The 18,167-nt window shown below is 46.1% G+C and overlaps 1 protein-coding gene across 5 annotated transcripts in view; it reads left to right on the top strand.

The window, feature by feature from the left end:
- The window catches only part of ENOX1 (ecto-NOX disulfide-thiol exchanger 1), a 590,187-nt gene that overhangs the window by 481,882 nt on the left and 90,138 nt on the right, over window positions 1–18,167 (top strand). For all 5 annotated transcript variants that reach the window (XM_024755644.1, XM_024755643.1, XM_024755640.1 and 2 more), the window contains one exon: window positions 12,767–12,951. In XM_024755644.1, coding sequence (XP_024611412.1) covers window positions 12,767–12,951 — 185 coding nt within the window. The remainder of the gene's footprint in view (window positions 1–12,766; window positions 12,952–18,167) is intronic.

Raw genomic sequence — 18,167 nt, 5'->3', positions numbered from 1 at the left:
GCCATATGAAGGGGGAAAAATAGCAGACCAAGTCTTGTAAGACTACTTGAGACTCAGTCTTTGATCTGAGAGTGGTGGTTTATCTGCTCTGAAAAATCCCTGTAGCTCCCCAGAGTTCTCCTTTCCCTGGAATAGCGCTGGATCGTGGGTCCATAAAGCTCTCGCTCTCAGAAGTCAGAGCCAGAACTAGCAGATAAACTCTAACATGCAGAGCTGTGAGAGCTGAGAGTATATGAGAAGAAGTCATGTAAATCTGCTCATCTGAACTCGTACCGACCCTGTAGAAGGTTTTCTTTGGTTCTTTGTTTGTTTTAAGCAAATAAAGGTGAACACCTGCTGAGATGGAGGACCTTCTACCCAATCTGCTCCTTCGAGACTAGCTTTCTCAGAGGAATTCTTCTCACCTTTCAGAAACAAAATATTTCATGCTAATTCCTGCTTAATTGGAGGGAAGTCATTTCTTTAAAATCATTGAATATGAATTTGAAGTCTGTTTCATCCCCGTCCTCTTTAATTCCATCAAGGCCATCAAGGTCCCCTCCTAAACTTGCCCAGACAGCACTATTTCTCAATTAGAAAAAGGGGTAGAGCTGTTTTAAAGCATTTAGCATCTGATTAATAGCGCTGAACTGGGGCTTCAGCACGTGCAGAGGGATTCTGAGGAGTCGCCAGTAAGAATATTCATTGCTACCTGGAAAAGTGTCCTCTTCAGAAACCAAAAGCAAATCATTTTAATGAAGAAGGCAAAAACTGCTTTTTTTATGGGGATGTGAGAAAGATGATTGTACCCAATATATAGCGGGTTTTAATATCCGAACAACTCTCTCCCAGGGAAAACTTGCTATAATTTAGCCATCCAGACGGTTTATAAAATGCACCCACTTTTCCCTGCCCAAGGACTCTGAGTCTGTCGAAGCAGGATTTTGTCGCACTCAGGCTCTGGGGATGGGAAGAAGTGATGAGAAGAGGTGTCCAGTTGACAAATGTGAGCTGGAGCCATCCAAGTGGAGAAGAAATCAAGAGTTCCAAAAATAAGTTTTTGAGAGCCTTCCTTCCAACTTTCCTCCCCATTTCCCGGGCCTGACTGAGGAACGCCAAGCTCACCTTGACGCTCTTTTGAAGAGGGCTGGTCAAACCACTAGAAAAGCTCTGAGAAAGTGGCCTACATGAGTGAGAATTGGTGTCCCTGGAAGAGAGGTTTTAGAGTCACCAAACAGAGTGCAGAAATAACTTTGAACCAGATGAGGTCAGAGGCCCCTTGAGGGATCGTCGTTTTGTTTCCAGCGTGGCTTGGCAAATGATGTCCCTTCCCTAAGCCTCAGCCTTCTTAGCAGTAACATAAGGCTCATCCTAAGAGGGTCTCCTTGAGGTTGTAAGAAATAACCGATTAAGGGTTTCCATGGCATTTTGCAAATGGTGCTGTGACAATGTGGGGAATGGATACTGCTAAGCAGTAACAAAGGTAAAATGAGCAGTTCCCAGCCCTGGCTGCACACAGGAAAGACCTGGGAAGCTTTATACAACAAACACCAATGCCTGGGGGTTAATGCCCAGGCATCTGTGTTATTAAAACGCTCCGCAGACGACTCTGATGCACAAAGGATTGGGAACCACTGGCGTGTGACATGAAGATTGATGGCTGTCAATTATAGGTGGGAAAGAAGAAAAAAAAAACAAATAGAGGTAAGGTAACAGAATATGAAAACAAGAAGAAAATGAAAATGAAGTAGAAGATAAAAATGATTAGTGGAGAGGAAGTGGCTGACATGGGCAATGTTAAAGGACCAAAGAAAGAAGAAACGAAAGGGAGGTAGTTTAGTCGTTTAAATACGGCATGCGTGACACAGATGGAGTACCCCCCTCATCATATCTGTGCGAGATGCATCCAAGTATCCTTTGGTTAATTGGAAAAAAGACTAGCTGGGAGGAAAGGAAAAATTAAAGTAGCCTGGATGCAGAAAGACAGAGTCCCTGCTTTTCTCTCATGCTAGGAGAATAGCCAAGGACTGTTTTCTCATCCATCAGTGGTGAGAGAGAGAAGCAGGGGTGCCTGGGCATTTGCCAAAGAGAAACGCCTCAGAGGACCTAGCGACTGGTCTGGGGAGAGTGTGCATGCAGGAAGGGCCTCCTCTCCTCCACTGAGAGGCTGGTCCAAGCGCCCTTGGTCAAGGGTGATTAGTTCCCACAGAGCACGGAGGTATAGCTCAGCCTCTCCTGGGTGCAGGCCACAAACCTGCTGTAGCCGAGCTTTCCCCAGAAATATGGCTGCAAAGAAAAGTAATACACAACCACGTGTAGTAGGTCAGAAAAATGTGTTTTGGAGACACTGCCTGGAGGATTTGTGAAAGCAGTCACAGTATCATCACGGAAAGGCAGTAACCCGCATTCAGAGAGGAGCAGGGAGATAGATGAATGAAATGCGAGAAGGCAAGGCAGATGGCAGAGAACCCTGGAAGGCTGTGTTGGATGGTAAAGGCTGGAGAAGAGTAGGTCCTTTCAATAACAGAGAAGCCGTTAGAAAAGGCTGAGAGAAAGCAGGCGTCAAAAAACAATGAAAGAAACACAAGCCTGGAAAAAGGTTATGAAGAAGTGGGGATCTGGTCTCTAAAGGCTAGTGAAGAGGTTCCAGAACTTCGGTGTGCATTAGAATGACTCGAGAAACTTGCTGAAATGTACAACCTCAGGCCCCCATTTCAGAAACTCAGATTCAGAGGGTCTGGGGTGGGTCTGGGAATTCTCACATATGAGATACCATGGTGGGACAGGTGGAGGCTGTGTGTGGACAAACTTTGAGGACAGCTGGCCTGGAGACACCAGCTACTTTTTCATACCAGTGCCATTCTACCTTGGTTACGTATCTAGAGAGGATGGGAATCTTTTTCCCTGATGCCAGGCACAAACATGTGGGCTTAAATAAACCAGTCTCAGCGTTGGTAAGGAGGCTGGTCGGGAGGGGAATTCACTGCCCACCACTTCCCGCCAGCCTTGGTTCCCACTCCGTGGACTGGATAGAGTCTGTGTGCAGCACGAAACCCAAGGGAAGAGAAAGCCTTTCTATTCAACTCATCTTTGTTATCCCAAGTATTTGGTGTCTTAAAAGAAAAGCTTTGTGGGAAATGTCACTCTTCCTTGCAAAGGGCAATGCCTAGGACTGAGAACACACTTCAGGTGTGGGCTGACCTCCGCTGCACATTTCAGAGGGATATGTTTTATGTAGTAGAAACCAACTGTTAGAGAAAGAGGGAGAGAGAGAGAGAGAGAGAGAGTGTGTGTGTGTGTGTGTGTGTGTGTGTAGGGGTTTAGAAGGAGTAGAAAAACATCACTCCTTGAGGGGAAGTTTCCTTGAAGGAAATTGGAAGTGACCATTTGTTAAAAGGGAAGGAAATCTGCCAGTTGGGAGGAGAGAAAGGTGTCGGCCCGGCCCTGGCATTGCAGCCAGAGGAGAAATAGAGGAGTAATGCCTTCGGGGGAAGGGTTGCTGTTTAAAGCTACTCTGTTTGGATGAGACCAGCCACTAGTGAGGGTGGAGCACGGTCCCCCGGAGAGGTGTGCCGTCTGTGAGGGGGGAACACCGCCAGGGAGGGGGCACTGTTCCTGAAGACCTGTGTCATTCTGTGATGTATCCTGGTCTAAGTCGGATGGCCCTAAAAAAGACTCTCTAAAGCTTTCAGAGAGAAAAAACTGTACCTGCATCTTGGAAATCGGAATGGGGACTGCAAGTGAAAAAGAAAACTGAAGGGTAAGCAAAAACAAAACAAACAAAAAAAAACGAGAGTTGGGCGGAAGTGCCCTTCTGGATGTGTCTACCGCCACGACCCGAGTCGTCGGGCCCTTAGCAACCCAGCCTCCCCTCCTCCCTGCACCCATCTTGCCCTGTCTCCTGGGCACTGGCTCCTTCTGGAGTCGGCAGGGTCCTTTGGGAAAGCAGTCCTCACCATGGGACGGCCCCACCCCACTCCTTGCAGCTTTTCACAGTGTAAGCCTGACTTCAAGGCCCAGCCCCGCCTTCTTCAGAAAGGAACCTCACCCACCCCCAGCTTTCTTTTCCCAGTCTCTTCCTCGGTCTGACCACCACGGCTCGTGGTGGGGAGAGGAGGGATGCGGCCTCCGCACGTTCATACCTATATCGTTTTCCCCATCGCTGGGCGTGGAGCCCCCGAAGTCAGGCGGGTGTGCTTGCCTAGAGCAGGCTCTGAGCCAACGTTTGCGGGACTCACTGCAGCTGTGCTTCCCTGAGGACTCTCAGGGCATCCCTCACCCAGCAGAGCATCCTGCAACCTTTTAAATGGCAGACACCCTGCTGTTGGAAGAAGCGAGCATGCCTCTTTCCTTCACTTACTTTCCTCCAAGGACAATGAGAGAGTTGGGGGAGGTATTAGATATAATAACATCAATGGAAAAGCGGTAAGGCGTGAATGCGGTGAATTCTTAGCAGCGTCAGTGGCCCAGAGGCACCGCACGGTCACGGCCACCGGTGCAGACCGCTTCCTGAGGAGGAGCTCTGTGGACAGGGTGACAGAGGATTTTCTTTTCCTGAGTCACCTGCTGCCGGTTGTGCCCGCAGACGCGCATTTAAGCCATTATAATAACGAGATCCAGCTTACCTGCACTCTCGAAATTACCCTTATTCCACTGGCCTCACACAAAGATGGAAATAGACCCTGCATTGTGCTTCTGGTGAGCTCTCCCTAATCATAGCTAATGCGCAGACTATAATACACACTACAAATAGAAAATGTTATGTCAGTGCTAAGTTGTAATAATAATAATCCTGCAAAACCGTAGCTGAAGGAATTTCCGCCAGCAGTTGGAGGAAGATCGCTGCTTCAGTGGCGATACAGGTGTTGCTGGAAAACAGATTGATTATAGTTCATCCGGACCACGATAGGCTGTCTAGCAAGAGACTGCAGCAGGCGTCTCTGATGCTCTCCAGCTCTGTGCCTGGACGCTGGGGGCACCGACATGACAGCATTCCAAGGACCCCGTGCTTTGTCTGGTCACCTGAGGGTCATCTGATGTTTGTCCTGGGCCTTCCTGAGCCTATTCAGACCCTGGGGAATCTGTGGAAGAGGGTTTTCACTGCCTTTACTCCAGCTGAAGGCACAGGACACCTAGAAAAGCAGAACATAGAGGAGTTGGGTGGGGTAGGCACTGGAACACTGGTCCTTTGGGACTCCTGAGACCAGGCAGAGTCCTTGGACACGGCTCTCTTCATAGAGCCTTTTATAAAAAAATTTTATTGAAATATAATTGATTTACAATGTTGTGTTAGTTTCAGTTGTACAGCAAAGTGAATCAGTTATAATATATATATATCCATTCTTTTTTATAGACTCTTTTCCACTATAGGTTATTATAAGATGTTGAATATAGTTCCCTGTGCTATACAGTAGGTCTTTGTTGGTTATCTATTTTATATATAGTAGTGTGTATATTTTAATCCTAAACTCCTAATTTATTCCTCTCCCTTTACCCTTTTGTAACCATAAGTTTTCTATGTCTGTGAGTCTACTTCTGTTTTGTCAGTAAGTTCATTTGTATCATTTTTTTAGATTCCACATATAAGTGTTATATGATATTTGTCTTTCTCTGTCTGACTTACTTCATGTAGTATGAGAATCTCTAGGTCCACCCATGTTGCCGCAAACGGGCAATATTTCTTGTTTATGGCTGAGTAATATTCCATTGTATATATGTGCCACATCTTCTTTATCCTTTCATCTGTTGATGGACACTTAAGTTGCTTCCATGTCTTAGCTGTTGTGAATAGTGTTGCTGTAAACATTGGGTACATGTATCTTTTCAAATTAGAGTTTTCTCCAGAAGAACAGAGCCGAAGGAATCAGGCTCCCTCACTTCAGACTATACTACAAAGCTGCAGTCATCAAAACAGTATGGACTGGCACAGCAACAGACATCTAGATCAATGGAATAGGATTTAAACAGGATAGAAAGCCCAGAAATAAACCCACGCACTTATGGTCAATTCATGGAGCCTTAATAACCGGCCGAGGCCCAGGAGCTCAGTGGTCGGTGGTCTCAGTGAAGCCATTTCAGAGGAGGGGGACACAGCATAGAAGGCGGGATCCCTGAGCGGATCAAGTCAGGCCTCAAGGCTCCAGGAGCCTGAGTTTAACTTCTGTATGGCTCATTCCCAGACTCCTCCTGCAGAAGATCTATGTGTGTTCGTTTTAAAATGGGCTTATCCTCTCTGCCTCCGTAGTGGAGCCCTTCTCCTGCAGAACAGTCCCCAAAAAGACCCAGCAAGGGAATGTTTGCCTCTGTTAGGAGCTGATCAGGTCCCACAGCAGGGTCCCTGGTTTCCTTCGTGCTCGAGCTGCAGTGCTTACCTGCGAGGGGCCACCCCAGTGCCATCACGTCGGGGAGTGTAGGTTCTGGAGTCCCCCTTGCGGAGGATAAACCCTGCACCTCCAGCCACCTGTGCAAACCTCCACACCTCTCAAACTCAGTCCCATCACTTGGAAAATAAAAATAATAGTTGTATTTACTATGTCATGTTTTTGTGAAGGTGAAAGGAGATTGTGCAAACATTGCCTGGCACACAAAATTGTTAGCTATTACTACCACTGTTACTATTCCTATGACTACAGCTACTCCTGCTGCTACTGCTACTGTTATTGGGGGAAAACAGGGAAGGAAAACAGCAGTGACTGTACCTTTTGCCCAGATTTCCCCCTCCCTCCGTAAGGAGGTGGCTGGGGCATGGAGACAGGGCTGGGACGGGACTGCCTTCACAGGTGCAGCACATGGGGCTGAGGCTCATTCAGAAGGTCGAGGAATGGAAGCAGAATGCCAAGCTGAGCCTGTGGTGCCGTCAGACGTATTTGTTCAAACAAGCCAATTGTAGCTCCAGTTCAGAAGCCGGGGGATAGAAGCGGCCGTGGCCTGAGCTGCCGCTCACCAAGTGTGTCTCGGCCCTGGCAGCATCAGCACCACTCGGAGCTTGGAGGAATGCAGATTCTTAGGCTGCGTCCCAGACATACCCCATTGGAAACTGGGGAAGGGGCCCAGAGATACGTGTTTAGCACACCCACCAGGAATTTCTGATTCAAGCCAATATTTGGGAAACTCTGGGTTAGAGTAAGGCCAGCTGTTTTACAAATAAGTTCCAAATCTTCAAGTGTCTTTACCAAAAAAAAAAGTTCATTTCTTGGGCACACTAGAGTCCAAAGCAGATATTCTTGGTCTGTGGGCACCTTTCCTCCAAATGATGACTCAGAGACCCAGGCCGACTCCGGCAGCAGGAAGATAACAAGGGATTGAGCAGAAGGCACACCTCACGCCCCCCTCACGCTGCATCGGTGAGAACCAGTCAGATGGCAGCCCCTGGGCCAGTCACCTCTCAGGAACAAGCTTCACTAAACAGAGAGAAGCACGACACAGTGTGCGGTCTGTGCCGCAGCAGCGCCACTGGGCCCCCCACCCCAGGCACCCTGCCGGAGGAAGAGCAGAATGCAGGAAGGCAGATGGAGCCTGGGGACGGTCCCTAGGTGCCCAGGCCATGGGGGCTGGAAGGCGCGCTGATGTGGTGGCCATGTCTTCCAGGTCTCAGACCCATCCAGTCGTCCTGGGTTCTGGACCTTTCAGCACAAGTGCCTTTCTGGGCAGCAGCCGATGGAAACCTTGAAAAAGACATTCTTTGCGCGTAGGGAGGAAATGCGCAGCTGGGCAGCGTCCTCCCAGCATCTCAGGAGGACATCTGGCAAAGTGGAGGGGGGACCCCCCCCCCAACGACACCAAGACAAACAGTTTTCGAGAAATTCAGATATTGTTAGAAACAGTATGTTAAAGTGTTTGATTATTTAGTTGCATCTTGCCTGAGCATGGAAGAGACATTAACATACTGTCAGCTTACAGGGACGTAACCCAAAATAGCTTACACATTTTCATATAGGGCTAATTATTTTTCTGAGGCTGGCTCAGGGTGCTAAGCGAGAGATTTCAAGGCTTTCAGCAGAGTATTTACTTAAAGAAGGTAAGCATGCCATTATCTGTTCCCAGGGAAACACCGTAAGTAATGGAAGAGACAGAGGAGGAGGTCACTCTGACCATGATTAATACAAAGACTAATGGTTTATATAGGATCTAGTCAAGGGTGCAGCAAGGTGCCGTAATGCCTTTAAGCCTCTTCTTCAGCAGTACAATTTAATCTTTGGATCAATTTATATACACTTTGGTCATTTTAGTAGCCTAGTGCTAAGTTCTGAAATGGAATTTAATCTTGTTTAGCAGAGTTTTTTCAGCGTTGTCGTTTTGGTTTTGATCCAATCAGAAAATCCCTGTAACAGAATTTTCCTAAGGTCCTAAGCAAGTATAAACTGATGCCCGCACTGGCCTTGCCCTCGTGGAGGCCACAGCTCTCCTCACATGGCTTCACTATGAATAGCTGATTGGTGAATGAGTGAATGATAATCCAGAGGCATCCCTGGATTCAGCAGTGCCTTTAAAATCACCAAAGGAAAATTCAGTTGTGTTCAGAATAGTTTACATTTAAAGTGCCTTCACTGTATCCTTTTTAAAAAATTTTATTGAAAATTGGTAATCCACGTGTTAGCTAAATATTCTATTTATTGGAACACAGTGCAGTCCACAGGGATTCCTACAAAAAGATGCATACCATTGTTTATTTTTAATCCTTCTTGTTTGAACAGTGGATTCGTTGTGCTGTCTCTCAGGGGTCAGTTTTATCACAGAAGCTTGATTATACGTTGTTCGAAACTGTTTACTTTGATACAGTGTCCTAGAAAGAATGATAGAGAGAAATGAAAGGGTGGTCCTTTTAAGTTTCTGAATTTTGAGTACACTGAGAAATGATGTTAAGTTAGAAATTATTAGGATTTTGTTTCCTTTAGAGCTCTGGTCCAAGAAACGAATCTAGCTTCTTCCAGGAAGCTTCATCTGAGGGGTGGATGATGCTGAATACTGTTTACAGATAGGTGACCACAAGTTAAGTGGAGTCAATACATAATTTCTCACCCTTTAGAAGAAAACCACTTTGCTGCCACATGAGTAACCAACATTTCCTTTGCAACTATCAAGCTTGAAATTATTTAATAAGGAATGTAAATCAGTTATATGCCCCAATTATAAAAACGTTGATGGGATTGGCTATGGTATTGATTTGGGGGGGGGATGGGGGGGATGGAGTTACAGCTGCTGGGGTTTTTTAATCTTTTTTTATATGATGATATCCCATTCGTATTCCAGAAATGCAAATGACACTGCATCCTACTCGGTAGGAACAGTGGTCAGTCGGCTTAAGCCAAGAATAAGAAATGTCAACAGTGCCATCCCACAGGCTTATAAGAGAAGCCCTAAAATAACGGATGGTGCACTTCCCTCTATGTATTTCTGTTCAGAAAATGTACTGAAACGTTGCTGGCACATGCTTTACAGCTGCTTGCATTTGGCTACACAGATTCCAGCGTATCTTGCGGACCATGCAATGCATCTGGAAAATGTGATTTCCATCCCTGCACACTAACCAATTTCTTCACAAACACCTGCTATCAGTTATGACAATAAAAATGCCACTCTGAATTGAGAAAGGGCCAGATAGAGCTTCCTAAGGAAATGACTTAAGTGTCTTTGAATGCTACTCAATGTCGTAATGTGCTTCTGTAGCGCCAACACTTTTCCCATCATTTGCATTTTCTGTAATTTTGCCCTATTACAACATCCCTCTCTTAAATGATGCCTCATAACCATTTCCTTAGGGGTTGGTAAACTGAATTGTCAGGAGTTGGTACCTCAGGGTGTGGACAAGATCTGAAGTTGGGCTGTGCAGTGTTGAAAAAGCACTAGCTCATACTCCTGGGTATACCCTGGGTCGTTTCCCATTGGTTTTTTTTTTTTTTTTTTTTTGCGGTACGCGGGCCTCTCACTCTTGTGGCCTCTCCCGTTGCGGAGCACAGGCTCCGGACGCGCAGGCTCAGCGGCCATGGCTCACGGGCCCAGCCGCTCCGCGGCATGTGGGATCTTCCCGGACCAGGGCACGAACCCGTGTCCCCTGCATCGGCAGGCGGGCTCTCAACCACTGCGCCACCAGGGAAGCCCCATTTCCGATTTTATGTCCCTGAAAACTGTAAAATTGGCAGTTCCTCTGTTTTGCACACACATATACACCAAATAAAATTTCCTTTATTCAGCCTCCAGTTCATTCCATGCACCATTGCCAGACCAATGTTCCTAAATCACCGATTGCATCACGTCCTTCTGCCGCCTGGGCACCTTCAGTGGATCTCAGTTGGCCTCCCCATTTGACCCTACCTCTCCAGCCTGACTTCTGAACCTCCATCCTCTCTCATCACCCGGTGTGGCTCAGCTTTCTATCAGCTGCTTCCAGACAGACTCTTGCCTTTTGGTCAAGCTTCTCTGCTTCCTGCCCCAAATATTCTATCTTCAGTTCTCATCTCTGGGCTTTGCTTCTGCTCTTGCCCCTGAGTGAGGTGCCCTTCCCCAGTTCTTGGGCTTTCACCCTTCAAAGCCCTTTTTCTTTTTTTAAGTAATTAATTTATTTATTTTTGCTGTGTTGCGTCTTCATTTCTGTGCAAGGGCTTTCTCTAGTTGTGGCAAGCGGGGGCCACTCTTCATCGCGGTGCGCGGGCCTCTCACTGTCACGGCCTCTCTTGTTGCGGAGCACAGGCTCCAGACGCGCAGGCTCAGTAGTTGTGGCGCACGGGCCCAGTTGCTCCGTGGCATTGTGGGATCCTCCCAGACCAGGGCTCGAACCCGTGTCCCCTGCATTAGCAGGCAGATTCTCAACCACTGCGCCACCAGGGAAGCCCGAAAGCCCTCTTTTATTAATCCAGTCTGCCTTTTCCTTTCTCTTCTCTGAATTCCTGTAGGATGGATTCTCTTGCAATAAACCTTGACACTAAATTAGTCACTTGTTTATTTAGCCAGCCAACATTTATTGAGTGCCTGCTATATGCCAGGCATCAGGCTCTTCTCTCTTGCTTTGAGTGTGTTCCTTTCAAACATGTTGGTTTCTATTATATTTCAAGCTCCTTGAGAGAAGAGACATACTCTGTCTCTTTGTCTTGTGATCCAAGATGCCCAGACAGGCTCGGGCATGGAGTACATATGCAGTAACTGCTTGTCGACTAATTGATCCCTGATGGTTTGAGGTAGGGAATTTTCTGGTTAATTGCATGTTCTATTTGATTAGTATTTCAGTGTGTACTATACATAATCATTTTGCAAAGTAGAATACCATAAAACACTCAACTATAAAACTACTGTTAACATAATTTGATGGTTGATATTTAAGGAGAGAACTCACTGGGGTTTCAGGGCACCTCCGTACAGATCTGTCACCATTGCATGGTAATGTGTGGGTGGAACATCTGAGGGGCTGACCTGGATTTGGCTCTAGGATTGGTATTGGATATGGTGTGGGGTGCGGAAATGATCCTGGACCGAGAACCTGCTGGACAGGGACTCCATGCCATGCCCTTACCAACCGGAAGTTACTTCTTTAAAGAAGCTTCTGATAAGAAGCTTTTAAAATATCTTCACTTTTCTCTTGCTTACAAAAGTAGAGAATGGATTTTCTGAAGGAGGGGGGAAGAAAGCATGGGAAACTGGTGAGAAAGTAGAGGGGGAACATTTGGAGTTCTTTTCAAACAGTCTGGTATGAACTAAACTCATCTGGCTGGCAGAATATTCCAGTGACAGGGAGCAGAGACTCTGGAGCCCCATCTGGGTTTGAAGGCTGTTGACGCTACTCTCTTTGTGGGATCAGACAAGTTCTCTAACTTCCCTGAGCCTCATTTTTCTCATCTCTAGAGAGGGGGTGGGTAAGAGCAGCACCCACATCAGAGGCTTGATGGGGGGATGATGTGAGTTAGTCCACGGTCCCGTGTCTATCGTACAGAGAGTACTTCGGAAGCTATTGTGATTATTGCAGAGACCACCAAGCAGTAAGCTGGAAACTAGGGAAGGGAGTCGCCATCCTCAATTTTGTTTTGAACCATTCACTCTGTTCTATTCCATTTCGGTTGTTTTTGGAGCCTTGAGATGCGTAAGACCCTGAGTTAAGTGTCTCGGTTTCTCAGTCAGGTGGAGATGTGAGTGAGCTCTGAATCTGCACATAGAGAATTTCAGGTTTCGGGAAGGAGTATTAGGGTAGGAATCTGTTGGTGAAGCAGATGGAATCAGGTCAGCATTCTGATAGGAGTCAGAGGGAACTAACTAGCTAACTAACTGACTCATGCAGTCAGTCTGACCCGGCAGTAGAGCAGGAAGGAACAGTGTGTGTGTGGATCAATCCCCAGCTCCCCTGGGCGGCTGCGGCTGCGTGCCTCCATTGGGGGGCCGCTGATAATTTGAAAGAAAGTGGCCCTCCAAGGAGCTAAGCCGTTCTGCCTTCCTGCCTTCCTGCGGAAAGGGAAAGGGCAGCCACGAGGTAGATAACGATGATTCCCTGGAGTTCTGGGCACTCATCACCTAGCAACACGAATCAGTTTCTGAGAGGGAGCCTGGGATCGGGGAAGAGATCAAGAGACAAGAATTTGGAAGGAGTCAATCCTGTGCCCACAATCGTACATAAGACAGGACAAATAGAATAGCGAAAAATTCCCAAAGAAGCAATGCTCACCAGCTGCAAAATAAAGCACCCCAGGGTAGCTCATTTGGGTTTGGTACAAACGTTAAGAATCCGGTTTAGAATCCCTTTCGCACTGAAGGCTGTCCATCTAAGCGAGAAGGTCACTCACTTGAACTCATTCTGTTTGCCCCTCAGCCCTGGCCGCCCAGGCCTACGCGCTTAAAGAAGAGAACGACAGCCTCCGGTGGCAGCTGGACGCCTACAGGAACGAAGTGGAGCTGCTGAAGCAGGAGAAAGAGCAGCTGTTTCGAACGGAAGAAAACCTGACCAAGGACCAGCAGGTGCAGTTCCTGCAGCAGACCATGCAAGGCATGCAACAGGTACCTGTGCCCGCATTGGTGTCTTTGTTCTCTAGAGAAAGGGACGTGCGTATGCAGTGGCGGCTATTTGCTGGGAAAGGTGGAGGAGAAAAAAGAACAGCAGCAAAGCTTAGTGGCTAGGTCAGGAAAGTGCCGATGACTGTGGAAGGGGAGGGTCAGGGGAGAAGCCACACTAAAGAAATAGGTTGAAGCGCTACACCCTCGAAGTGGGAAGCAAAGGAAGAGAAGCTAGGAGTTTGCAAGCTCCGTATATAAAATTTAGCCTCATGGCAAACGGTCAGAAAATCCTTGCCAGTTGTGACACCAGTGTTCTGTAATCTTAGAACTTCTCAACTTAAAAGCAGGCAGACTGATTTCTACAGAAGCGTGGCGAGTTTGTTTTTGAGATAGATGAATACGTAAACTGTATTATTTCCATTTCTCATCTTGGATGATACTTAGGATGTAGACCGGTTCTCTGAACACACTGTGTATTTCAGAAATGTTTGTTGATGGGGTGGATGAAGCACTAAAATTTGGGGCGATAGGTAACTTCAGAAACAGGCCAGCAGCTCTGCTTTTGTTAAAGATCGACAGGCTTCATCCTGGCACACTCACGTTAAAGCTGGGTCTTTCCAGCTCATGTAAGAAAGAGATAGAAGCTGTGGGCTTTGGAGGAAGCAGAAGGAACGTGGACTGTGGGAAATGAGGGCTTGAGGGGGTGGAAAAAGACTGGGCACTGACAGCAGAGGGCAGAATCAAAGAGTCATAGCTGGGTTTATATCTGAAAACATTGACTGATACGTGATACTCTTAAGGTGTGTGAATTATCTTAGAATAATATAGCCTGAATTATCATCACACATGGTTATTTGTATTACTCCTCTGAGTATATAAATCTAACCACTCTTTTCTGGAAAAAAAGATTGTTCTCTATAAACAAGGAAAATATAAGCAAGGTGATGGGCAATTGTATAGTGAGTAGGATAATTTTTTCGAATTCCCCCACCGATATTGACTGCTCTCTAAGAGCAGGAGCCTGAATTGCCTACAAAAGTGTCGCGATGATTAGAGGTAACTGCTGCGGCTAAAACCTCCGCCAAGCAGGGAAAAAATAATTGAGAGGAAGGGATGTAAGAAAGCGTGGATCGGGATACAAACAAGTTAATGACCAAGTCACAGAAATTCTGTCTTAAACATCTCCTGCCATTTAAAAGCCATTTTGGCGTCTTGGCTTTGAGTCCTAACTCGCTGATGCTCACAGTGTGTGTTAGACAAATCAGCGAGATTCAGAGGTCAGACCCAGCCAGGAAAGTGTCATTACAGGCGGGGCTCAGGCCCCCCGCACTTGGAAATCGGTGTTAACAGCTGCCGCCGGGAGCTCCCGGGGCTTGTCCATCTGTCCGCACGTTGGGGGTGAGTGGCGCCCTTGCCAGGAGGAGGAGCGTCCGCCGTCTCTCATACCTTATGCGTCGGGCCCTCTTTTCCTCCAGGAAAGATGACTCTGGTTGCATGAAAAGTCGATATAAACTTTTAAGCTGTATATATAAGTCCATACCACTCTCTCACTTCGTCCCAGCTGACCCTCCCCCTCCCCATGTCCTCAAGTCCATTCTCAACGTCTGCGTCTTTATACTACCAAATGTAAAATAGATAGCTAGTGGGAAGCAGCTGCATAGCACAGGGAGACCAGCTCGGTGCTTTGTGACCGCCTGGAGGGGTGGGATAGGGAGGGTGGGAGGGAGACGCAAGAGGGAGGGGATATGGGGACATATGTATACGTATAGCTGATTCACTTTGTTATACAGCAGAAACTAACACAACATTGTAAAGCAATTATACTCCAATAAAGATGTTATATAAAAAAAAAAAAACCTTTAAGCTGGTTGAAGATTCAAATCTGAAAGAAGTCAGGAGGCGAGGGTGAGCTAGCCAATCAGAAAGAAGCATGCGGGGTGTCAGCGCCCCGCCCCGGTCCACACTGGAGCCCCGCTGTGCATCCCCACGGAGCTCCAGCCCCTTAAAGGAGCAGTTCCGTTCTCGCGGCTTCTCATACATTTGCAGAATCTCCTTGTCCGTAGGAAATGTACTTTACTGTGTTTGCTTTGTTTTGGGGGGAATTTTGTTTGGGAGTTTGTTTTGGTTTGTTCTGGTTTGGTTTAAACCACAGAAAGTTCTGGACCTAGAAGTGCAAGAGCAGGGTGCTGGTAGGGTTGGTCCCTCTGTGGGCGGCGAGGGAGAGTCTGCTCCGGACTTTCCCCTTTCCTCCTCAGGTTTGCTGGCAAGCTTTGTCCTTCCTTGGCTTGTAGATGCATCACCCTGCTTTCTGCCTTCGTCTTCAGATGGCCTTCTCCCCGCGTGTGTGCCTGTGTCCCAATTTCCCCTTTTTATAAGGTCACAATTTGTATAGGATTAAGGGGCCCACACTATTCCTGTATGACCTCGTCTTAACTAATGACATCTGCCGTGACCCTGTTTCCAAATAAGCTTGCATTCTGAAGTACAGGCTTTAGAACATCACCATATAAATTTGGGGGGACACAATTCAATATTTGTTGAATGGAGGAACGAATGGACAAAGGCACAGAGGCAAGAACTCACCTGGTGCCTCCGGGGAGCTCTGGGTTGTTTAGGATTCTTGGATCATAAAGGGCAGGGCAGGGTGTGGGGAGAGGTGATGCCCTAGGGGGTCCGTGTAGCACCTCCTTAGCACGCGGAAAGCACTAGTGCAAAGGCAGCAGTTATGATTTCCATTTTCACTAGTGGTTAGCTGGATGCACGGCGATCACTGTGGCAACACATCTTTAATATAGTTTTTAAATATATGTGCTCATTTAAGAGTCATCTTTCTACCTTACCCGCTTTGAGCGAATCCCCACAACTTGCCAGTTTGAGCCCCACTGCAAAGAGTTCTCCTGACTTTAAAACCCACCCTCAATCTGCCCTCTGTCCACTTTATAAATCAGAAAAGCATCGTCTCCCAGGCAAGTCAACAGATAGAGGAGAGGGCTGGTCTCTCATATGTCATTGCTTTAGCAATCCATATAGGGGAAATTATTTCTGCAACAAACAAGAATATAAACAGTCTTAACAGCCTTAAGACAAGCATAAAATTTTTAGAGTTGCCTTCATGTTTAGCCAAAAAGTTTCTAACCTTTCTTCTTTTCATCCCTGAAGGGTATGTTCACTGACTTCCCATGGTTTCTCATGAGTTCATGGAGGAAACTTTAAGGGCAGGGTTCTGAAAAATGAAAGAGCCTCGGGTGACTTTGTCTGGTTGTTTCTTAGTCTCCCCTTGCCTTGCATGTGAGTCACAATTTAATGTTAGAGGTTTCACACAAAAGGAAATGATAGCTTGTATCCATGGTAACATGGTAGCCTTAACCTGATCTGAAGCTGGCAACAGAGTTAACCTGTCTCTGCCACAGGGAGAGTCAGGTTGCAGGCTTTCGTTTATATCTTTAGGTATCCAAGAAAAGCATATCCATATTTGAAATTCTTATTTACCTTCAGGTTACCACACTGAATTATTTTCTTAGGTCGATCGAGGTAAAATTTACACACAAAAAAAATACTCTTGTGAGGGTTCTGGGAGTTTTGACAAATTCATACAGTCATGTAACCATCGCTACCACAATCAATATATAAAATAATTCCATCACCGCCCCCCAAAGTTCCCTTATGCCCCTTTTTAGTCCACCCCACTCCCAGCAACCACTGATTTGTTTTCTACCCTCATGGTTCTGCCTTTTCAGGAAAGTCATATAAGTGGAATCGTACTGTGTACAACCTCTTGAGCCTGGCTTCTGTCAGTCAGCATAATGAATTTGGGATTCATCTGTGTTGCTGTATGTGTCTGTTGTTCGTTCTTTTTATGCTGAATGGCATTCCACGGTAAGGAAGGGCCATGCTTTGTTTATCTAGTCACCAGTTAATGGACATTTGGGTGGTTTCCTGTTTGAGGCCAATATGAATGAATCTGCTATAAACATTCACTTACAGACTCTTTGTTTGGACATAATTTTTCATCTCACTTGGGTAAATACCTAGGAGTAGGATTGCTGGGTCATATGGTAAGTGTGTTTGACATTTTAAGAAAATGCTAAACTGTTTTCCAAAGTGTCTGTCCCATTGTGCTTTCCCGAGGGTTTACATGAGAACTACAATGGTTCTGTGTCCTTATCAGCCAGCACTTCAAATGGCCAGTTGGTTTGTTTTATTTTACTCTGTCTTTTTTAGCCACTATAATACGCGTATATTAGTATCTCGTTACGGTTTTAACCACACCTGAATTTAAACAGGATCTGTATTTTTATTCACGAGGATAAGTCAGTATGTCATATTTCTAAATAACCAACTTAAAAATCAGAATTCTTTTTGAAGCCATGTGTAAATCATATTGATAGGACTGGTAAATATTTAGATGATAAGAGGATACCATTATAAGCTGCTGGTTATAAAACTGTGAGTGACTAATGATGACTATGTCAGAAGGGTCCCTCATACGTACTTCCAGCTGATGCTGTTTAATGCTGTTAGCAAATGTCATCTGAAGACCAGCTGTCTTAGGCCAGTAGACCATTAGCCCACGTAGAACTCTCTTAACGCTCTTGGCTTGCCATTATTAAAGACCAGGGCTAGTCCGCTGTCTTGACAATTTTCAGCAGGGGAGACCAGGAAAAAAAATTGGGGGAAAGAGGACTATTACGACCAACACCATTTTAGAAATTAGGTAATTGTTTTTTTTCCCTTATGCTCAAAGAGGAGTAGATGTGGGATTCTCTGTATATGTATTACAAAAGCTAGTCTAGACTAATTTTACAGAAGAGGACAGAGAAATACAATAATGTTACTTTCTTAAAATACAAAGTAACCCCAGCTAGTTTTACCAGAAGTTGGTCAAGGATTGGCCTTTGGGATATATATTAAGAAATAAATGAAAGTGTGTTGAAATGAGAACATCAGTGAGTGCATCTATCTGACCACTTAAGGGAAGTTAAGCATCTCTTGTGAAATCTCCTTTAAACGATTCAGTTGCTTAGTAAGTACATTTTTAGAGATAGTGAAAAGTTTGTGTTCGATTCCCCTCCTGATGTCGTATGTAATGAAGTCTCACGTGTACATGTCAAAGTCAGGATCATTATTATGGCAGCAGGAGTCATATCAAGGATTGCGATGATGATGGCTGTGCTGGGGATGGTGACTGTGGTAGGGGTGCTGGCTCTGCTGGCGGTGGG

This window comes from Neophocaena asiaeorientalis, unplaced genomic scaffold (genome assembly GCF_003031525.2).
Source record: "Neophocaena asiaeorientalis asiaeorientalis breed wild unplaced genomic scaffold, Neophocaena_asiaeorientalis_V1.1 scaffold59, whole genome shotgun sequence".
In the NCBI taxonomy this organism is placed as follows: Eukaryota; Metazoa; Chordata; class Mammalia; order Artiodactyla; family Phocoenidae; genus Neophocaena; species Neophocaena asiaeorientalis.
This window is presented reverse-complemented; position numbering and strand designations above follow the sequence as displayed.